This window comes from Kryptolebias marmoratus, linkage group LG10 (genome assembly GCF_001649575.2).
Source record: "Kryptolebias marmoratus isolate JLee-2015 linkage group LG10, ASM164957v2, whole genome shotgun sequence".
Classification (NCBI taxonomy): domain Eukaryota; kingdom Metazoa; phylum Chordata; class Actinopteri; order Cyprinodontiformes; family Rivulidae; genus Kryptolebias; species Kryptolebias marmoratus.
This window is the reverse complement of record NC_051439.1, coordinates 13,959,930-13,980,852: the sequence shown is the minus strand read 5'-3', so window position 1 is coordinate 13,980,852 and position 20,923 is coordinate 13,959,930. Positions and strand designations below refer to the sequence as shown.

At 42.3% G+C, this 20,923-nt stretch overlaps 2 protein-coding genes across 4 annotated transcripts in view; one reads left to right on the top strand and one right to left on the bottom strand.

Moving 5' to 3' along the window:
- Positions 1 to 504: 504 nt before the first annotated feature.
- Positions 505 to 11,223, top strand: tgfb3 (transforming growth factor, beta 3). The gene is made up of 7 exons (XM_017415146.3): positions 505 to 1,289; positions 5,302 to 5,465; positions 6,595 to 6,724; positions 6,861 to 6,968; positions 9,261 to 9,417; positions 10,024 to 10,177; positions 10,261 to 11,223. Exons 1-7 carry the CDS (start codon positions 944 to 946, stop codon positions 10,417 to 10,419), a joined length of 1,218 nt encoding a protein of 405 aa, XP_017270635.1. The 5' UTR covers positions 505 to 943; the 3' UTR covers positions 10,420 to 11,223.
- The window catches only part of ttll5 (tubulin tyrosine ligase-like family, member 5), a 48,736-nt gene continuing 38,537 nt past the window's right edge, over positions 10,725 to 20,923 (bottom strand). For 2 of the 3 annotated variants that reach the window (XM_037977737.1, XM_037977738.1), the window contains exons 28-31: positions 20,236 to 20,432; positions 17,182 to 17,228; positions 17,008 to 17,090; positions 10,725 to 12,764 (exon numbers count right to left, since the gene is read on the bottom strand). In XM_037977737.1, the coding sequence (XP_037833665.1) occupies positions 12,639 to 12,764; positions 17,008 to 17,090; positions 17,182 to 17,228; positions 20,236 to 20,432 (453 nt within the window). In that variant the 3' untranslated portion in view covers positions 10,725 to 12,638. The remainder of the gene's footprint in view (positions 12,765 to 17,007; positions 17,091 to 17,181; positions 17,229 to 20,235; positions 20,433 to 20,923) is intronic. The other variant, XM_017415116.3, reaches the window with a different exon arrangement.

Here is a 20,923-nt window from a genome sequence, read left to right as displayed (position 1 = left end):
TGGCTGCGAACAGTAGCAGGATGCGGCGATGCAGAGCCGCCGACTGAGCTCTCTTACGCATCATCAAAATCCCTCTTATTAACTTTATGTTTTATCTATATTAAACTACATTTTTTAATCCAAAATTCATATTACATGACATTATTCTATGCAAAAGATTTATTATAGCAGCTTTAATCGGTACCCAGTGACCACTAATCAAATTTACATTCCTCAAAAGATATGCGAATTCAACAAAACACTTTATTTAGTTGCTCCCATGTGTTTCTCTTTCACTCTTGGCATGGGCACACAATCCAAGGAGTTTTCTACTTTTAGATATTGCGAAACCCACGTTGCTATTTATTAACTCAAAAACAGAGCCGACAAAAACAACTCGAAGTGGGTTTTATTTTTTTTTAAAACACATTTCATGATAGGACCGAGCTCATTGTCCGAACTAGGTTTAGAATGAGCTGCCCCTCCTTCAGAAACGTCACAGGCACTATAAAGTATGAGTGCGAGTGCAGAGAGCCTGAGTGTGTCTGAGGTTGGACTTCAGGGAGATACCAAAGGCGCACTGACTCCACACAAGTGGATGAAAAGGGTCCAGTGGAATGGAGGAAGTGAACCAAGGCGCAAAGACTGGCTCCTTTTGAAACATAACAACGGAGAAGAGATGCTTGAATGAGACCAGGGGTGATGAAGAGTGCAATTACAGGTTTTGATGAAGAGTTAATGTGTGTGTTCCAAAATGGCACGGATTTGCGCCCATCCAAATGCGCACTTTGCAAAGATGACATAGCACTTGAGAAAATGGGATTCTTCCAGGAAAAGAACTCACTCACCACCTGAATGAAAGCATAAAAAGGGATTCTATTCAAATCGGATTTTTTGTTTTGCTCTTTTTTCCCCCCTTTATTTACTTGACAAGCTTTGGCTGAGAGTGAACTCAGAGTGAAATATGAATCTGGGTAAAGCACTTCTTTTTTTTCTCCTCTCAAGTTGTGTGACAATGACTTTCTCGCTTTCCACATGCACCACTGTGGACATCGACCACATAAAGAAAAAGAGAGTGGAGGCGGTCCGGGGACAGATTCTGAGTAAGCTCCGGATGACCAGTCCGCCTCAGGCAACAGGTCCGAGCCAGGTACCGTTTCAGGTCCTGACCCTCTACAACAGCACCAGGGAGCTCATTGAGGAGCTTGGGAGAGACCGACAGCAGAGTTGCGGGCAGGATAACACAGAGACTGAGTACTACGCCAAAGAGATTTACAAGTTCAACATGATCAATGGTCCACCAGAAAACAGTGAGTTTTTATTATTAACATCCACCTTTGTTCATGCAGAAACCTCCACATTCCCATGGAAATTTGTTCCACTAGAAATGCAGGCATTTGGCATTTTGCCATTCAGCAGGAGGCAAAACTTTTAGGACAAATTAGCACTTCTGAAAATATATAAAAGATTTGATATATCACGCACTTGTGCTCATGAGACACGGCGAAAATGTTGGGGGGCGGGAAAAAAGAACCAGGTGCGCAGGTGTCCCGTGCGCCTTTTACGCACAGACGCGCCAGTGATCAGCGGAGTGTTGAGCAAAGGAGAGCGCAGAGTAAACAGTCTGATTGGAACGAGCACCGTTCCACATCCATACCTCACACTGAAGCCATGGGAACTCCAGCTTATGTCTGACACATTCCTGAGCGAGGAAAATTCTCAGGCTGTTAAATTTAGTATTTATTGCCAACTTTAATACCTCATTTCCATTTTCTGGCCCCAGTATTTTTCATCCACTGTAACTCACCTCTGTTTCCCCCCACTCCACTATTTCTTTTGAGTAGCGTCGTGTTATGATCTAATTCCCTTGTTCATCCATATTGGTATTTCCTGTATAAACTATGGGCCATTGATTGTTCCATAAATCAGTAGCAGGAGCTCACTGAGCGGCGGATTATCCAAAGGGGAGGCTGTTTTTAAGTGGAGCGCTTGGATTTGTGTCAGTTCGCGGCCAGAGGTCGGTGGGTGTAAACGCCGTTACCGTTTTGGACATCAACAGGTGTTTATCCTGCGCTGTGACACTGAGCAGAACCGCAGCACAAGTCCTGAATCAAACCCATTTCACGGGTCCCACAAAGTGCTCTTGACAGTCAAAATACACAGCTTGGGGTTTATCCTCTGGTCAGAGGTAGCCAGAGCTCCCAAAACAAACAGAGGTCTAAGGAGTGGGATCAGAGATGGCCAGGTGCCCAGGATACATCAAACTGTAGGCCATACTCTGGGTGATAAAAGAAGACATAAAGCTGACTTAAAAGTGGCAAAGTTTTCTGCCCAACAATTCATAATTCAAGGAAGATTACTCAGATTAACAAAATGTGCTGAAAACACATTAATTAGATTTTTTTTCTTGCCCCATTATGTAACTTTAAGGAAAGCTGGGCATGTTGCAGAACATATTGTGTGTCACCTTGATAATTTTGCAGTGTAGCTCATTTTCTAGCTGGATATAATGACTTTTACATGCACTGCTTTTGGAAGGTGGGAGTGTTTGGGAACATTGTCAAGTTTTACTTTCCCCCCCTTTTTTTTCAAGCACAGTTAAGAAGTTAAACAGAAACTTTTCTCTCATACTTCAATGCACCACTTGCTCCAGACTACTTTGCTAGACGCTGTGGAAATCAGTGCCATCTATGAGACGAGGCAGAATTCAGACATGGCAGCAGTTTGGGGCTGCTGTCAGAAGACCTGCGAGCAGGACTTCACCATACCTTGCCATTTGGATCACACAGCTTCAGTGAAATTTCAAGCCAATCACTGACACAGTGTAAAAAATGAGGACTAGCGCTGAGGACAGCAGGGTGTCTGATATATGGGATAGTAGAAAGATGATGTCATCTGAAAAAACAGAGACAGAGGTCCTTGGCCTGCTCCCAGGGAAACAGCATCTCTCCAACCAACTCCCACACATTCACAATTTTGCTTCCTCCCGTTCAATCAAGGGGGGAAAAAAGTTGTTTTTCCTCAGAGCAAAGGGCCGTCACATTAGCTCATCCGCAGCAGTCAATGTCTGACAAATGAAGAAGAGAAATAACTTTTTTTTTCTTGATGTAAAGTTTGATTGCTTTATATTAGAACATTAATTTATTCGCGAGTGAAGATCAAACCTTTCCCAAGAAGTTGATGCAAAATAATAGAAATTCCAGATGCTGGAGCATAAGTAGATACAAAAAAGGCTCAAGTCAAACTCTAATACATTTCCAAAGAAATTGCTGCTATGCTTCATGAGATCTAGACACTTCAGCAGCTGGCTAGCACCTGCCGACTTGTGCTTCCTATTTCCTTTGTTTACCTCCTCAAAGCTCTGGAGAGACTGACATCACCAAGTATCCTTTGGGCAAAAGGGCAGAGAGAGGTGATTCCTGGGAGCACACATCAGGGAGCTGCTGTGGAATGAGTAGATGAGCATTTTTCAGCTTGTCAAATGTGGCTGACAGCGTCGGGGAGTGGCACCTATTGTGAGGCTTTGCATCAGAACTAATCAAATACCTGTTCTTATCTGGGCATCTTTAATTCCAGATTCCTCATTTATAATCTAAATGTGATCAAATTAGTTGAGCGATAAAACAAAACAAAACAAAAAAAAGAATCAAGGATCCTACATGTGGCTTTGAGCAAATGTTTTCTTGTAAATTCTTGAATTCTCTACAATAAATGTGATCCAGAACTAGTTATTGAACTGTCATTTTAGGGATGAAAGTAGGTCTAACTTGTTTACTTAAATGGTTAAGGGTTCCAAAAAGTGATTTATCCAGTAAAAATCAGCTCCAGAAGAGGCCTATCAACCCAAATTTGTTTCCAAGTTTAGCTTGTGTCGCCACCCTGATGCCCATTCTGACAATCTGTATCCTAAAAATAGAAGGGGTAACAACATTTGTGAATTTTATCTTCTATTAATTACACAAGCAATTCCCTCCACACACCAACATGGAACAAATTACCTTTCAGACCATTTGGCAAAAATAAGTCGTAATGTGAAATCCTAAAACCGTTGCAATGGGAAAAATGAGGTCATCCAAAAGGAAACCAAAGACTTGATTAGAATTTCAAATCTCCCCTCGAAGTGGGGCTTTCCACCTTCTGTGGGGGAGGCAGAGCAGGAGGAAGGGGGGGAGACAGAGCAGTAAATGAGGGGAGGAAGAGGGCTACTGAGGTTTCCTCCTTGCAGATTGTGTGGAAACACTGGACAGATATCTGGCTGGAGATGAACACTGAAAAGGTCACCTATAAATAGGGAAAGTTGAAAAAGAAAAAACAAAAAAAACCTATGTGGAAACAACAGATAATCACAGGGAGGACACTGAAATAGGATTATGGGTCAAATGAAGTACAGATACTTGGAGATGTGCGAGCTCCTTCTGCGTGACACAGAGACAACTCCCGAGTTTCCATTCGGCTAGAAACTGCTCAAGGTGAAAATTAGCTAAAGGTGCATTGCGCCTTTCAACCACCAGCAAATCTGGGGCCTGGTAATAAAGCTTAAGCTTGAGGTAATAAATTAGCCATAGCTTGGCTGTAAATGACTGTTTCCAGTTGCCTTATAAAAAGTTCGCTATGTGCTTGTTTTGCTCAACGCCGCATGTGCTTCGCCTGTTAAAATAATAAACTCCTCTGTGGTATAATGGCATAGAAAAAAAAGGGGGGAAGGCTTCAGTATAACAGGAAGCTTTTCTGATAGAACCACAAAAAGACCGTTTAATAAGCTTATACTGAAGGCAACGACACACACACACACGCCATATTAAGATGCAGCGCAGCAGGCTTTCTGTGATACTCTTCTTTGAGGGTGCTTTGCAACAGCACATGACCACACACGTTCCTGGCTAAACCTCTGTGTTCAAAGAAACACGTGGCTCCTCTCTGAGCTTCTGAGCACCTGTTAGGCTAAAGTGCTGCTGAGAGGAGAAGGAGGTGCGCGCCGCTGTCCCACTAAAGCCTCGCCACAACCAAATGGGCCATTTGGTTCTCATTTCATGACCTCAACTTGTTGCTAAATTGTACGGCACAAAGCATAAGCAGATGGTTGGTGATAATGGCTCTACAGAATGAAATAGTTAAAAGAGATGGGACGTTCATTTTTTTTTTCTGCAAACAATTTAAACTTATTGAAAAAAGGCTCTAATAACGTGCCCATGATGGGACAAGAGATGAATAACAGTTTAAGCACATAAAACATTGAGAGTTTGTATCTGACCTGTTTTAAAGAAGAAAAAATGTTTCATAAGCACTGATGAGTCCTTTTTTTCCCCCCTTCTTTACCTGCAGATGACCTCCCTCACTGCACTAAGAGTATAACCTCCAAGGTATTTCGCTTCAACGTGTCGATCCTAGAGAAGAATGCCACCAACTTGTTCCGGGCCGAGTTTCGAGCCCTGAGGATCCCCAACCCCAGTGCCAAGAAAAACGAGCAGAGGATTGAGCTCTACCAGGTGTGTGAACTGACCGCTCATGTCTACTGTTAGCAGAGCTCAGGGGTTTCTGTGCTCTGTTTCTCTCCAAAGGCCCGTGTAGGACAGAGAGAAGGATGAAAATATCTATATTAGGGTGTCCACCTTTGTCTCTTCTTTTCATGCTGCGATCATTATTCCATGTGCAAATTTAAAACCCTGTGCAGCCACATTACAATTTCTTCATTTAGGGTTTCAATCTAAAAGCGTCTGTCTGTACATGTTAGATCAAAAGAAGCTTTTACATTTGCATTTTGCATGTTCATGATAATTTTGAGTAGACATCTGGTTGATGTCGGTGTGTAGGGTGGCAGGGATAGTTTCTTTCTGCTTCCTCGTTAATCTCCCATGAGAGACTAGGAGTAATGATCAGGTTCCGACATTTCCTGCCAGGGAGACAAGCGGACTACATTCGCTCTCTGAGGCAAAGCTTTGGCCAGGGCTTGAACACAGACTGTAAGGCCCCCAGGATTGTTTCCAGGGGCCTGGGAGGAGATAGAGGCAGGGTCACCCACCGGTGGGAGTAAACTGAGCCATTCACTCGCCCCCACACTTTTCAGGCTAGAGCTGATTGGCAGATGGCTGATGCTGGCAGTGCTGCGGCCCCTCGTTCCCACAGGAAGGCAGATTAGATGCTGACAATGTTCAGGAACCTGGTTATCCACCAAGCCAAGGGCTTCATACCCACCACCCAAACACATTTCTCACTTCAGATAAACACCTTTGTCCAGAGAGGTGCTGGTGCAGATAGAAATGTCTGCTCTTGTACTTTCCTCTATTGTTAGTTTTCAGCAGTTATCTCAACACAATTGCCTTCAGGGATACTTATTTTTGAACTGAATGACACCAAATCTGAGAGGTTTCAGTCATAGTTTGAATGGCTGATGGGAAGAACAGCCAGTTTCCCATTGGCAGGAGGGTAACACGCAGGCATTAACTTGCAAAATGGGGATATCAACACAGGGAGTCACTTTTTCCACGAAGAGTAGACATTTGGCCCAAGGCATCCTGGAGAGTCTGGCTCCAACAGACAGCCTTGGTTCTATGTGTATATATGTATGTGTGTGTGTGTGTTTATGCAGCTGGGTCACATTTTCATTTTTCCTCACAGATCCTCCAGAAAGACGACCCCAAAGCCAAACAGCGCTACATTGGGGGTAAGAATGTCCTGACCAAGGGGACACCTGAGTGGGTCTCCTTTGACGTGACAGAGACAGTGAGGGAGTGGCTGATGTACCGCCGTGAGTGGGAAGCTTCAGATCTTCATCTCTTCACACCTTATTACATTCCTTGAAAAAATGAAAACCGCTTCACGAAGAAATGAAAAACAATAGCCTCGGGAAAAACGTCATCTCCTTAATCTTGGTTTTTCCTCAGAGACCAATCTTGGCCTGGAGATCAGCGTGCATTGTCCTTGCCACACTTTCAGACCTAATGGAGATATCATTGAGAACACCAATGAGGTGCTGGAAGTCAAGTTCAAAGGTAAGGGGATATTAGATCCTTCAGTAATGTGACGGATTTAGGTGTTTTAGCTTTCGCCAGCAAGCTTAATTTTTTCCTAGAACCACTTCTTACTCTGCTGCTTTCAGCTGTATTTAATTTGGACAAGTGAAAAACAATATGTTCATCAAGTAGATGTAAAGTAATTTTGGTTTCAGATCAGTAGCTACAACCTAATACATGAAAAACTAGATTTGATGTGGAGATTTCAGCTTATTTGATGATATCATGCACACTGAATGTCAAGTTTAAAGTGGAGGGAAACAAAAGCCTAACAGAACTGCTACACTGTTATATATCTGGGTACAAAAATCAAAGTGGTGGTTTTAGGGAGTCTTAGTGCTGCTACTTTTGGTCTTGGAGCTCAGAAAAAAAGTTAATGATTGCTGGCTGTAGTTTGCCATTTACCAGACTGTAGTATGAATGGCAGAGATTTTAGTGAGCATGAGTTGTCTCTTAAAAAGTACAGTTGAATTAAACATTTATAAAGTGTCCATTTTAGTGGCTTCTGTTTTAATTTCAGTGGTCTTATCAAACAGGTTTGCATGGTTTGAAATTCATAAAATGAAAAAATATTTTATACTTCAACTGGCTGCAGCACCTCTCGTGTCTTCTTACCAAAATACTTTAGATCAAGCTCCTTGTTCGTTAAGATTCCTCTCATATCATCATCACTTAATGTTTCCCATTTTTTAAGGGTCACCTCAAACTTTATCCTCATAAACTCAAGGGCTGAACCAGCCTTTAAAGACCTCCCAAAAGCTTGGAGAACTACTGATCAGGATGAGTTTTAGAGATTACCAGAAACACTGGTCTTTCGAAGCAGTGTATAAAGAAATCAAAACCGGACTGAATGTTTTGCACAGTACTGTGTGCTGACCTAGCCAGTATGGGATTCGAGAAATGCTTTTAATTGTGATGCGTATAACAAAACTGCAGGCTACACACAAAATTTCAGGCAGTTCAGAAGCAGCAGCATGTGTGAGAGAATAGCTCACTCCTTTTTTTAACATTGCAAATGTTTTTTATGACCAGCAGTTCCTAATGCACTTTATATTGGAATCTGCACAAAAAAAAGGAAAACATTTCACTGTCAATTTGGATTGCAGTGCATTCAGCACAGTCTCTTGTTTTTTTAAGTATCCAAGATTTTTTTTTTGTTTTTTTGTGATGTCCTGTCTCCATGGCCAGACTGTGGTCGCCGGGTCTGCCTTTGGTCAGGATGTGTCTCTGCTTTTGATCTCTCCGTCTCAGAGTAAAGAGATGGCCTGTCAGTTCCAATTCACAATCAAGAGGAGCCAGATAATGCTTGAGTTTGTTTGAATTCTGCTTGATTTGTATAATATTCAAGATAAGCATCTCGTCCAGTTAAAGAATTTGGTTTATTCTGGTTAGCGCTCTGAGCTCTGTGTCGGTTCTTTGGATGATTGACATTTATGAGCTCGAGGCTGGTTTATTTAAGGAATCCATTTCTCTTACGAAGAAAAAAAATGTCTCAAAAGTTCCCAAATTTGCATACTTTTTGCCCGTAATTTCAGTTGCCATTAATAATTAGTGTTAATGTCGAATACAAGTCAGACTATTAATACATGGTTAAAATTCTCATCTGGTATTGCCTTGTTGCCAGAAAGTGCTCCATGTTTTATTTGTACAAATAACAATGGGTTATAGATTAAACATAATTTGATTCTGATCGTTTGGATTATTTTTTTTAGTTTGACTCATTCATTGGCCCAGGTTTCTGTTTTGGGTGAATAATACAAAAACACCCAACTGGTCTTTAAAAGTGAGTTTCGGTTTGATCATCATGTTCTTCATGCAGAGACACTCACTGGAGGTGTTTTTTGTGAAGATGATGGGTTTCCTTTCCTAAAAGAAGAGACATGGGGTATGGGAATATAGTCGATCTGGTTTCTCACTTAGCACTGGGGCCCCCAGGCCCTCGGTCCTGGGAACACTCTCGACTGGCCTGGCCACAAGGAATGTGCTGCGACGGGGCTCAGACGTTTGGCCCCAAATTAAAGAGGGCCGAACACATCTACCAGCATCTCTCCTGAGATATCAACTGCTTTAGCTATCAGGGACAGATTGGACAAGCAGACACAGGCCTGTTGGTGAGAATAAAGGAAAAGGGAAGTTAAACAGAGCAGCGTTGAATGTGGAAAGGGATAAATATTGAGCTAGAAACGAGTAAAAATGTTCCTGCAGATCAAATCTCATATTCAGCTCTTGAATGGTAGCTGTCTTTGAGAATATCCCGATTTGCTCCCGCAGGTGTGGAAGGAGACTTTGATGATCAGAGCCGAGGGAAGAAACAAAAAGAGCAGCTGTACCCTCACCTCATCCTCATGATGCTTCCTCCTCACAGACTGGACGTTCAGTCCTCCTCCCGCCGGCGCAAGCGGGCACTCGACACCAGTTACTGCTTCAAGTAAGACCCATTCCCTCAACCTGGCAAATAAAATGCATTGCTTGCACAGTGTTTTTTTTTTTTTTTTTATATTTAAAAATGTGTTAAATAATCTGTCTGGCTGCAGTGCCAGTTTGAAAATGTGAGGACTGGAGGAGCTCAAATGTTGGACATAAAAAAAGGCCTTCCAAATAAGATTGCTAGACTGTATTAAAGTCAAAGCAACAAAAATAATAACAATAATAAAAAAATCAACTGTCACATCTAGAAAACATGACAGGTAAGAAGAGCATATGAGCATGGAATACAAAGAAAAAGCTTGTTAATTACCCAGATAAGCATGACAGAGGTATTAGCTGATGCAAGTCCGGATCTGTCCCAGGACTAGCAAACGCCACCTCCTCTTACGCACCGTCTCCTCAGCTTTCGATTTCCTCCATCAGGCTGACAGGCAAGTACCAAAGACACCTGGGCTGACTCCAAGAGGGAAAATAAGGGCACACCTAAGAGTGGAATTTCTGAATTTCTCTCTCCTCTCTGAGGCCATAGAGAGAACATCTATGCAACTTTTAATCTTATGCTGTGTATAAATTCAAGGCATGCTTGTCTCTCATTTCTGGCCCGCAGTAATTATGAGGAGAACTGCTGCGTGCGACCACTATATATTAATTTCCGTCAGGATTTGGGTTGGAGGTGGATCCACCAGCCTGAAGGGTACTACGCGAACTTCTGCTCTGGTCCGTGTCCCTACCTTCGCAGTGCGGACACCACCCACAGCTCGGTGAGACAAAGACGCTTTAAAATCCCCAATTTGTTTGGAGGTCTATAGCTGACCCTCGTCTCTTTCTGCTCTTCTTTCCACAGCTGCTGAGCCTCTATAACACCTTAAACCCTGAAGCATCCGCCTCCCCCTGCTGTGTTCCTCAGGACTTGGAGCCCCTCACCATCCTCTACTATGTTGGACGCTCTCCAAAAGTCGAGCAGCTCTCAAACATGGTCGTCAAGTCCTGCAAGTGCAGCTAAACTTTAGGGACTCCGGGCCCTGATGAGAGACACGGGATGAGAAAGTTTGGAGGAGGAGGATGCAATATGTCTTTGATGAGTACCCCCATCACCCCTGCTTCAGGCCTCTCTCTTTTAAAAAAGAAAAAGCAGTGCCCCACTCTGCTCACAATTATTGGCAAAGTTTAACAGGACTTATCAGACACCACTTCACCAACATTGACATCAGTATTACTCATGTTTTGTAATTTTACAACGTTCTGAAAAAAAAGTCTGAGCCTCACTCGGCTTATTGGTAACCAAAGCCTGTTTTTTACTGAACGAGGAACAGAAGATTAACTGTCTCGAAATGAACCGAGGCATTCTGAAAGATGTAAACTAATCACAATCGAGAAGAGACTGGGGCTAAACTCAGCATGCATCAAAGAGGGTAGGATAGGAGCGATCTGTTTGCTGAGAGAAATCTGATCTCTTGGCCCCGAAACACAGGACACAGTTTAAAGTCCGAGCTGGAAGCCCGACGCTGTGGACGCCACTGCTCTCTACACTGTTTGTTTAGGATTTAATGCTGTTGAATAAAAGTGACATTAGGAAAAAAAGAAAACATGCTGGAACCCAACCTTTACTTCAACTTAGTACTTCTATGGTTTATGTTTACTTCTGTAATGCAACAGCATGGTTCTTCCAGGGATTGTTTCATTTTAAAGTGAAACCTTTCTGTTGTATGAGATGTATGTCACTAAGTGAAACCAACTAGATCACAAACTGTAAATGTTTTTATTACTCTTGAAAACACATTTTTTAATAAAAAAAAATGGACAGTTGGATAGATCTGTTTAATTTTTCATTATTTCCAGATGAATACATGTGATGTCAATGTGGAACATTTTAATGCTTTATCATTTTCTAGACATTCAGCGCAGGGCTGATGCTACAAACTGCATAAATGGACCTCAGAAATAACACTTTTTCATGCATGTATACTGCAACAATCACAAGGTAAACGTATTACAGCACAACATCAAGTATTGTGACACGGCATGCACTAATAAATCCACAGCATGACGCTCATCACATCTTACAAAACACATCAGATGTATTTTGTTGTACTGCACTGAAAACTATGACCTGTGCAAAATCGCCCCGGTGACAATCACCAGTTCAGAAAATCAAAACAATTCAAGTATTTCGGACAAAAGTCATCACTGATGTCAAGTAGATGTTTTACTCTATAAACACGCCCTGAGTGAACTCTCTACATGGTCCCAAGTAACAAAATATACGTTAAGTTATTGATCTGCTGGTGCAGTTTTATTCTAAGTCTATGAATAACCAAAACTCTTCTTCCTGTTCTGCTTTGAGCTACAAAAATGGCCACATAGACAGTGTTTGAACAATGTACACTAAAGAAATCATGCCCATTATGATTTTAGTTTACCTGTTAAAGGAAACAAAAATTAACATTTTTAAAATAACATTAATATCTTAACGGTTTACAGCAAAAGGTCAACTTCTGAGTTTGAAACTTCCTTAATATTCTTAAAAACAGCAAACGAGGCAACGACTGCTCACATTTAAACATTTACTATCAGATTCCTCAAGCCCACACGCAAAGGATGCTGTCCTTTCACTCATTTTCAGGCAACGGGCAGAGATTTGGCAACTGTGCTGCTTCCAACATGGAGTCAGGAATGTCTATTGTTGGAAGCCACACATGAAAGGATCTTTTATGCCCACCAACCACCACAGTAAGATGAGAAACTACTGATGCACTCCAAACAATCTGTGTCAAACTTGTCAGAAGTTTCTCATTACCGCCTATCTCACTTGTTTTTGTTTCCATTTAGGGGCCGGGAGAGGGGGGAGTAGTTGCACACACCTCTGCCTAAGTGGAGAATTAAACACTGTACTTGTTTGAATACCAACAGGTCTTGAGGAACCATCTGCTGCAGGCTATCTGTCAGTAAAATCTTCCTGTGGCATCAGTAGCATGGGGGGAATGAGAGCGGGCAGCTGTTGGGATGTAGACTGATTGTAGCCAAGGGCAATGAAGGGAGCTGGGGGAGGTGGGGGGGATTGGAGCATCGCAACTAAATCCCAACCTGCGTCAAGGCTCGACATTCCAGGCCTGGCATATTATCCGCTCGCATGTCTGTGGCTGTATCGTATAGAAATTAATGGGATGCTGCTCGATGTTTGGCATAGCTTCATCTGTTGTCCTTGCCCAGAATATAACTCCGTCAGATGTAGTTACATGCACAGACACCTGTCGGGCCTGCAGAGTGGCAGGATGTGTCCCGAATCCCCTTCGTGTCATCTGCGAGAGGGATCCTGGCCCTGGAACAGCTTCTGGTACATAGAAAGACCTGAGAAAACAAAAGATACGTTTCTTTTTTTTTGGTTCCAAACAAAGGTGAAAAGGCAGTGAAATGTCTGCACTGATAAAAAACATTTGTCAAACCGGAAAGTGTTATTCTCAGCTGAGTTCAGTAAAACCTCGGTGGTGAATGCTGTGACGACGTTCGTCACTCATGGCTGAGGCGGCTGCCAACTGATTTTCTCAGTACGCTCTCTTGTTAGTCTTTTGTCTGACTGTTTCCTCGCCTGCAGCCCCCAAACCCATCTTATCGCCTGGCGTTCAGCCAGGCATCCTGCAGGAAAATGGCATTCCAAGTAAAATTAGAGCTGCCGTGTTTGTGCTCCTAAACAGTATTCCCTTTCATTCCCTCTCTGCAAACTGTTTGTTTTGGTGCTCTTTTACACTTTGAGGCCTGACTGAGCAGGAAAACGAAAACATCTCTCTGACTTTGAATGCGATGATATGGCCACTGGAAGACGGTTCCTCCAGATCAGCAAATGGAAGAAAAAAGGATAGTCTTATCTCTTAACCTCCAGATGACACCAGGAGGAGGATTATTGCACGCATCAAACATTAACAGCTGAAGTGAATTTTAAAGAGTATTTTAGGGATGACTTAAACATCCTGAAAATTGCATAATACATCTAAAGAAGAAAAAAAAAAGAGGATATCAGTCAATAACTATCCTTCTTTTCCAGTGTTTTACACAGACTTATCACCCACCACTGAAAGTTCAAGGCAGACGATCATGTTTTTGTCTGAGTCTGTCTATTCCCAAAATATCTCATGAACCGCTGCACAAATTTTATTAAAACCTGCTGAAAATCTACATCTACAGCTGATTAACTTTTGGAGCAAACTCAATTCAAGATGGCTGCCACAGCCAACTGACCTTAAAAAACACAAAAATGGCTGTAAGTCAGATAATTTTACAGATACTGACCTTAAACCTGATGTGGTAGTAGCTGAGACTGATCTCCAATAAATATTTTTAGCTCTAACAGATTAGTTTAACTAATTGGAGTCAACTCGGTTTGTCTATTTGTAAAATAATCGCACGGACCATTAGATGGATTTTAAAAAAAGTTTAGGGAAGCAAATATTGGACGGACCTCTACATTTGATTAACTTCTGGAGCAAACTCAATTCAAGATGGCCGCCGTTGCTGAGAGTCATTCACAACACATACATCTTGAATTATTGCATGAGGTCGCGCATAACATCAATTTCAAGGTTTGACCCAAAACGGCTACAACTCCGTCTTTTCTCGACACGAGATGATCTTCGTCTAAATTTCTGGCATGAAAAACGACGCGCGACCCTTCAAGGAATGCCAAGCCTTTTAATTTTGATAGAAAGAGGTCTGGGCTTTTGGTCCTGACATGGTCGGACTCCTATTAAAGTGGCACAAGCGCTGCATTCATTTCCTTCTCCGACGCGAGCCATAAATCTCCACACAGTCACCAACTGTGGAGCCCTGAGAACTTCAAGGAAACCTCAAGGGAGCCCTTGTAAAACACATCTGGTGAATATAATGTAGGTTTGTAAGCTTTGATAGGTCCTCATCAGAACCTGGCCCCTCGTGTCAAGTCAAAAATCAACACAGAAACAAAGGGGGGGGGTGAGTGGGAGAAGTTTTCATATGAGCAACAAGAGGAAAAGATTAAAAGAGCGCTCAGGAGAGAGATAAAGGGAGAGTGTGATTAACGACGGGTGACAGCTGATCATAGAGAATGTTCTCCATTTGGACTCGCTCTAACTGCCTGTCAGAGTCGATCAGGGGAGCTCAGTCATCTTGCTACAAAGGCAAAAAGACCTGATGCACTTCTGCGCTTCACAAAGGCTGTGCCCATTTAACACCCCCCTCCTCCTCAAATCTCCACAGCCTCTGATCAACTCCCAGGTCTTTTCTTGTTACACATTCATACCTCTTTATATTGAAAGATAGTTTTTTAGTCGGCAGAGAGGCTTTTTTCCTCCACCACGTGCGCTCTGAATGATGGAAAAATGCCTTCATGAAATTCAGAAGCTGCTCCCAAAGGATCCAGTTATAGTAATCGATGAGTTTATAAGATGTTTGTTAAAGTAAGCCAGCTTTCATACTTTGGGGGCAGATGGAAAGGGGTTTGGGGGGGGACAAAAAATATATATTTTCACCAAGACAGACACACAGTTTGGTTTGGATGTGTGTGTTTGTGTGGGGTAGAAGGAGGGGGGTGGGGGTGACTATCCGCAGCTACTGTAATTTTCCAACATGGGTGATCTCAGTGGCGGCTTGACTCTGACAGTGACACGATGCAAAGGACCTGCTAATACGAATGTATAGCAGAGTCATGGAAAATCGTATAATCAGACAAACAGATGTGTGCAAACTGCTTAGCATCACAACGACTGCAATGACGGAAAGGGCTGTGGAAATAAGTTGGGATGACAGGGCACACGTGAGCGGATGAACCCACAAAGTCTGAGCTGCGCTGCATTCGTCTTGGGAGAAGTGCGATTTCTTCAGTGCAGCATCTGGTGGATGGACGAGAACTGTGCATGTATGGGAATGATCCACACGTGGGAACGCCCAAACAGTTCCCATTACTGGAACTCATTAAAACAAACAAAAAAAAAAAATACAAGATGTCTTCACTGTTATGCCTTTTTATCCTTCAGCTACAACCTGACCTTGAGTCCTGGGTGCACGCAGAAAATACGATCACACAGAAAACTGCATCCAACTCTTCTTGGAACAAAACACTTGGAGGACCAAAGCACATAAAGTACTACTCTGTTTCAAAGGAAAGTCAGGAAACAAATGTAAAACAAAAACACAACTGAAAAAAAAAAATCATCCTGTTTTATTTTCTCAGTTATTTTAAAACTAAAAGTGATTCCAAAGAGTGAAAATATAACATTTACAGTTTTATAAATTATTCCTTTTGAAAAAAGAAAAACACGGTTATGAGTTGGACGACAGTAAGAATATTTTTAAAAAGCTTGGACAGCACAACGTTTACCACTTTGTTGCATCACAAGGGTTTATAAACTACAGATACTAACTGTTCAAGATGTTAAAGTGAAATATTAACTTATTCTTCCTGACTTTTATTTGAAGATTACATCACATTTTCCATGGATGACACACTGGTTGTATGTGCATCATATTTTGTGGCAATATATGTTGCAAAAGTAATATTTTACTAAACAAAAACGCAAAATATTACACAAATGACACTAGATGTTCTTGAAGGAATCCATATCACTCTTCACATTGCATGCCAAAGTTTGAAATAAAGATCTTATGTGATCTCAGATACTACCACACCAAATCTTTGTTTAGTATCTGTAAAAGTGTAGTGTAGTGTTGTAGTTGTCATAAAGTTAGTTTGTCATTAGTTTAAAAGGAAATAGCTTTCCTGTCTGGTTGCATTTTAAGCAGATGTAAAGGCAGGATTTCTGTATAATGAGATGTGACCGAGTGGGACACTTATTTTAGACAGGAGGATTATGGGCCCAGACATTTGGTGGCGTTCCAGATGGGATTCAGAGTCCAGCTGGACCTTTGACACATTGACAGCGTGCCAGGCCCAGGACCGACGGTGACAAAAGCAGTAAAAGATACCGCTTCATGGAGATGAGAATATTTATGATTCACTTCAGCTCACTTCGTCACAGGTTCCCTGCAGTGAGGTATAACACACTGTAACTTGCATTTGTGGATACTGTGACAAGCTCTTTTTACTGACAACAGTTTGAAGACATTTTTCTGAATCCATGCAGTTATTTTTAGAACATATAAGCTGCCTGATTATATAAAACAGAGAGTTATTTAGCTCATCTCTTTGGATACAATGACTTCTCCAGAGTTCCTGATTATCCTGATAATGGCATGTCATATTTATAATAAACTAAAATGAACTAAAAACATGCATAAAGTGTATAAAAAAAAAAGATCTGGAAATCATTAAATAACAGCATCTGTGTTTCTTTTGACAACATTTACCAATAAAACCCTCAACATTATGAATTGGGGTTTTAGCAGAAGTCTGAAAACTACTGATTAATAATTCTGTTCATCTGAATAATGTGCAACTGAACAAGGAGGAGCTGGATAAAAATATCCAGCAGTGTTTATCGGCCCTCCATGGGGAATGTCCACTACGCCTGGCTGTAATCACTGGCACTGGCGTAGAGAAGCATAACTCCCCTCCTGCCTGAGGACTGTAGCACAAGCATCTGCAGAACTGTAACATCAAACCCACCTGTTTTACCGCAGATGGCCTCGTACACCACCTGCTTGCCACTTGACACGGATCCACTGGCTGAACTCTCTGAGGACATCTGCCTGTTAATCAGACACAGGGTAAGGGTAAGCGAGGACTGAAAATGATTATTCTCTGAAGGGCCTGTGCAAGGAAAAGCTGCGTTTTGAATACCACGTTCTCTTCTGCGGTCCAGCAGATGCTCCATGTGGAGGTAAACACTGAAAAAAAAAAAAAAAAAAACACACACACACACATACACACACAAGAAAAGCTGTTTCTGACGGCACGTGATTGTCTGGAGTCTGTCTGACTCGTCCCTTGACAAGTAAAAGAGGAGCCAAATTCAAATAGTTGCTCTTTGTGTGCAGTGAGAGGAGGCTGGAGAGGCTAACTGTTTACTGGGTGTCTCTCAAGAGCTATTGTGACAAGAAGGAGAGAAATTCCTGCTCCTTGTCCAGGGTGATGCGATTATCACAGTGCTAGGAATCCTCTGTTGATTACTGACTGCTAAGGTTACAGACAGAAAAGGAACAACCAGGTAAACCATAACATTTGTTGAACATAAAAAACCGTGGTATACGTACTCCAGGGGGTGTAATAAATAGGTCTGAAAATTATAGAAAAGGAATTAAACAGCTCCTTTCACATAATCAGACAGAGTGTGCAGTGTTTTCCCAGAGAACACCATTATAAGGACGACTGAAGCATGGAGCGTGAGCAGGCACGTCTGTAACCTTATGCATTAAATCTGTTAAGCATTTTTTAGGGGGAACAATAAATAAAGCTTAGCTGGCATTAACCTCTCGCCCCATAACAGCAGCTTGCCAAAGGAGCATTAATAAGGTAATCAGGGTACACACTGCCTCCTTGTAAGGGGCTGCACAGTTGTTCTTTCATACCATTACACAACCACAAATAGAACTGGCCCTCTTTAAGCGTGGCATACCTCCACAGGAAGCAGCCCCTTTCATATCGAGAGGGCGGGGGACTTGACCCCTGGTTCTTCACATCACTTTCTTTGTCAACAGAGTCTCACTCTGTCACTCCGCAAGTCAGATAGTGGCCAGAAACACCGCAGGTGGGAGCCGACTCCGAACCTGCGCCATGTGCAGACGACACGCAAGCCCGAAGCTGAAGAATTCACACAGACCTGAAGTTCTTGTGCAAACAGAACTCATGTGAAGCTTCACGTTTTTGTGCCCGCCAGTAGTGAGGACGTCCTAATGCAATTCAGGCCTGACCAAAGGGGATAAAGTTTAACCATAAACACACATTTGGCAGCTTCTGTGTGTATACAGTATTCCACGAAAATAACTAATGTTGTGGCTGATTAATAGGGAGTGAAAGCAGCAGTGAGGCTGACATTAATGGCACTGCTGTAATTGTCACCCTATTAGTAATGCCACACGACAGCCCGGGTTTCCGTAGTTACAGCTGTGACTAACCCAAACCTTGCAAACAAAATACCAAACAGCCTCATTTATTTGTGTTACAAATTGCTCCTTTCAAAGCCTTCACTGAAGTCATACCACTTTGAGTTCTTGCAGCCCCTCAAGTTGGCAGCTGTGGTATGTTGATAGAGCAAAGAGAGCCCTGCCCTGCTGAGTACGATACCAACGAGCACACTTGCTTCAATCGGGCGTGCTGTGTGTTATTTGAGCCGAAAATCAAAGGCACAAAGTGAAGAGTTTGCAAATGACTACATAGATGCTCCTAAAAATGAAAACTTGTGAGTCATTTGGGCAAGTTACTTAATAAAAGCAAAGAATTTCAGGCAAAACTAAATTTGACAACAGTCTTTAGAGATTTTTATGTTCAAACCACGACTGTTAAGGATTATGAGCAGCGTACTTCTCTGGAAAAATCCTTGCAAATTCCGATCTGTGTCAGACAATGGTTAAGAAGTTGGAAAGAAAAAAAAGTGTTTGGAGAGGTGGATAGCCTTGAACTCTTTGAATAATCTAGCAAAGTGATTCTATTCTAGGTTTGAGGCGATTAACCCTTCACAGGGATACATTTCATATGTGCCTCAATAACAAAAGTATTGAGTTGCACCTGAAAAAAAAAAAAGAAAGCCCACTGAAAATATGGGGAAGCAACTTATTATCTGTCCGTTTTCTGGAAACAATCATCTTCTTTCTTCTGGACCGAGTTCACTTCTCTCTGTCACTCGTCCCCCGCCCGTCTCTTTCTTCTTTCTTTTCATTGTTTCCATCAGCGCATTTTTGGTCCCGAAGCTTCCGTTTTTCCCACACTCTCCCCTGTCACACTGGTCGACCGCAAAAATGCAGGACAGAGGAGAGTGTGAGGGGGCTCTGGAATTCCACATGCAGAAGGTAAACACAGAAACTGCCAGGAAGACACACACACTCATGCAGATACAGAGACACACACACACACAGGAGCAAACATGACACCTACCCGGCTCACTATTCTATATAACTCATACGCCTCACTACTGCCCTTTTAACTCTTTGCTGACCAGGAATGATTTGTTCGGTGAAAGTAACACGTCAGCGGAGCAGTGCAGTGTCATCAGACCTGCAAAAGTTGCAGTGAATGAATGAAGTCACAAAGAAAGATGCACGGCCAGAGTTTTTGGACGATTGACTTTTAACCTAGCTTGTGTTCAAATGTAGTTGTGTCTTTTTTTTCTTGCACACTGAACAAATGTTAACAGCCCTTCGCCAACTGTAACATTCAGTCCCGATCATAAAGGCTTGCCGTTGTTGTGTAATTTGGACAGATGTTGCAAGTAATACAGTCATAAAATAAGTGAGGGAAAAAGCTGGCAGTTGAGCCCAGTTTCACCCCATTCCTTTTTTTTTTATTTTTCCTTCTGTACTCTTCACCTTATCTCCAAACCAAACAGGATTTAAATGGAGCCCGGAGTCCAGGCCCTTCCACTGAACCACGTACTGTTTATGGTTCAGGCAGAAATCAGGCCTGTGATGAGGTTGTTTACTGAGCAGGCAGATACAACCCGCAGCCAAAAGACTGGGAGCAGTCCACTACACACATATTCAAACTCTCATTAGCATTAGCCGTGTCCTCTTGAACTCGTGGATCTCATGAACCCTGTCTCCTTCCACAATCCGGGGCCAATGAAAGCCACTTCACTGCACTTAATGTGTTATAAATTAAACATGGACTCTATTTCTTCACAGTCACGCTTGATTCACTCAGCTTTAGGAATAAATAATTCACCTGCAAGACTGTACTTACTTGACAAGACGCTTTGTTGCGGTTTTCCTGATTTGTCCTTCGCGTGTGCTGTCGGGTGGCTTTGGAACAAGACCTGGACCAACACAGGTCTGGTTGTGGCTGTGACTGGGCCAAGCGTGAAAGCTGGATGGAGGGCTGCGGGACGATTTCTGAGAAACTTGGATGGGTGGAGCACTTGTTTGATTTGAAACCTGTGCCTAAAGAGAAAGAAAAAGCTATTATTAATTATCTACAACATTAAGTTGACAAGTTGGCGAAAGAACATAGTCCAGCTTTTAGGGAAAGTAGTCAGATCAATAAAAATGACTCCAAATGATGACTTTAGTCAAACTACCAATGGGAATGACATCAAACATGGTTCAGAGCATCCATCCATGCAGGCAGTGTACTCTTTAGGACAAAATAAATGAAACCACTCCAAAAGAGGTCAACGGAAGTGTGATCGCATTTTGGAATTTGTTAGTCATGGAAAACTTTGTGTCCCATGTTTATTAAGGTGAAATATCAAAGTGCTTGGCATGAATTATCGCAGATATTACTGAAATACCATCCAGTATCAAAACAAGCTTGACATTTTTCTTGTAGTTGACTGCGCTGAAAAGAAAATTCTTCACATTATTTATTTGCTTATGCAAACGCTCTTCAAAGGCTTGGGAAGGAGGAATATACTGTTGTCTTTCTGACATAA

What these genes read in the sequence shown, in the direction of transcription:
- tgfb3 (XM_017415146.3), top strand. Translation starts at nt 944, where the DNA reads ATGAATCTGGGTAAAGCACTTCTTTTTTTTCTCCTCTCAAGTTGTGTG. An exon ending in AGAGGATTGAGCTCTACCAG is followed by an intron (nt 5,466 to 6,594) that starts GTGTGTGAACTG and finishes TTTTCCTCACAG; the next exon opens with ATCCTCCAGAAAGACGACCC. An exon ending in CGGACACCACCCACAGCTCG is followed by an intron (nt 10,178 to 10,260) that starts GTGAGACAAAGA and finishes TTCTTTCCACAG; the next exon opens with CTGCTGAGCCTCTATAACAC.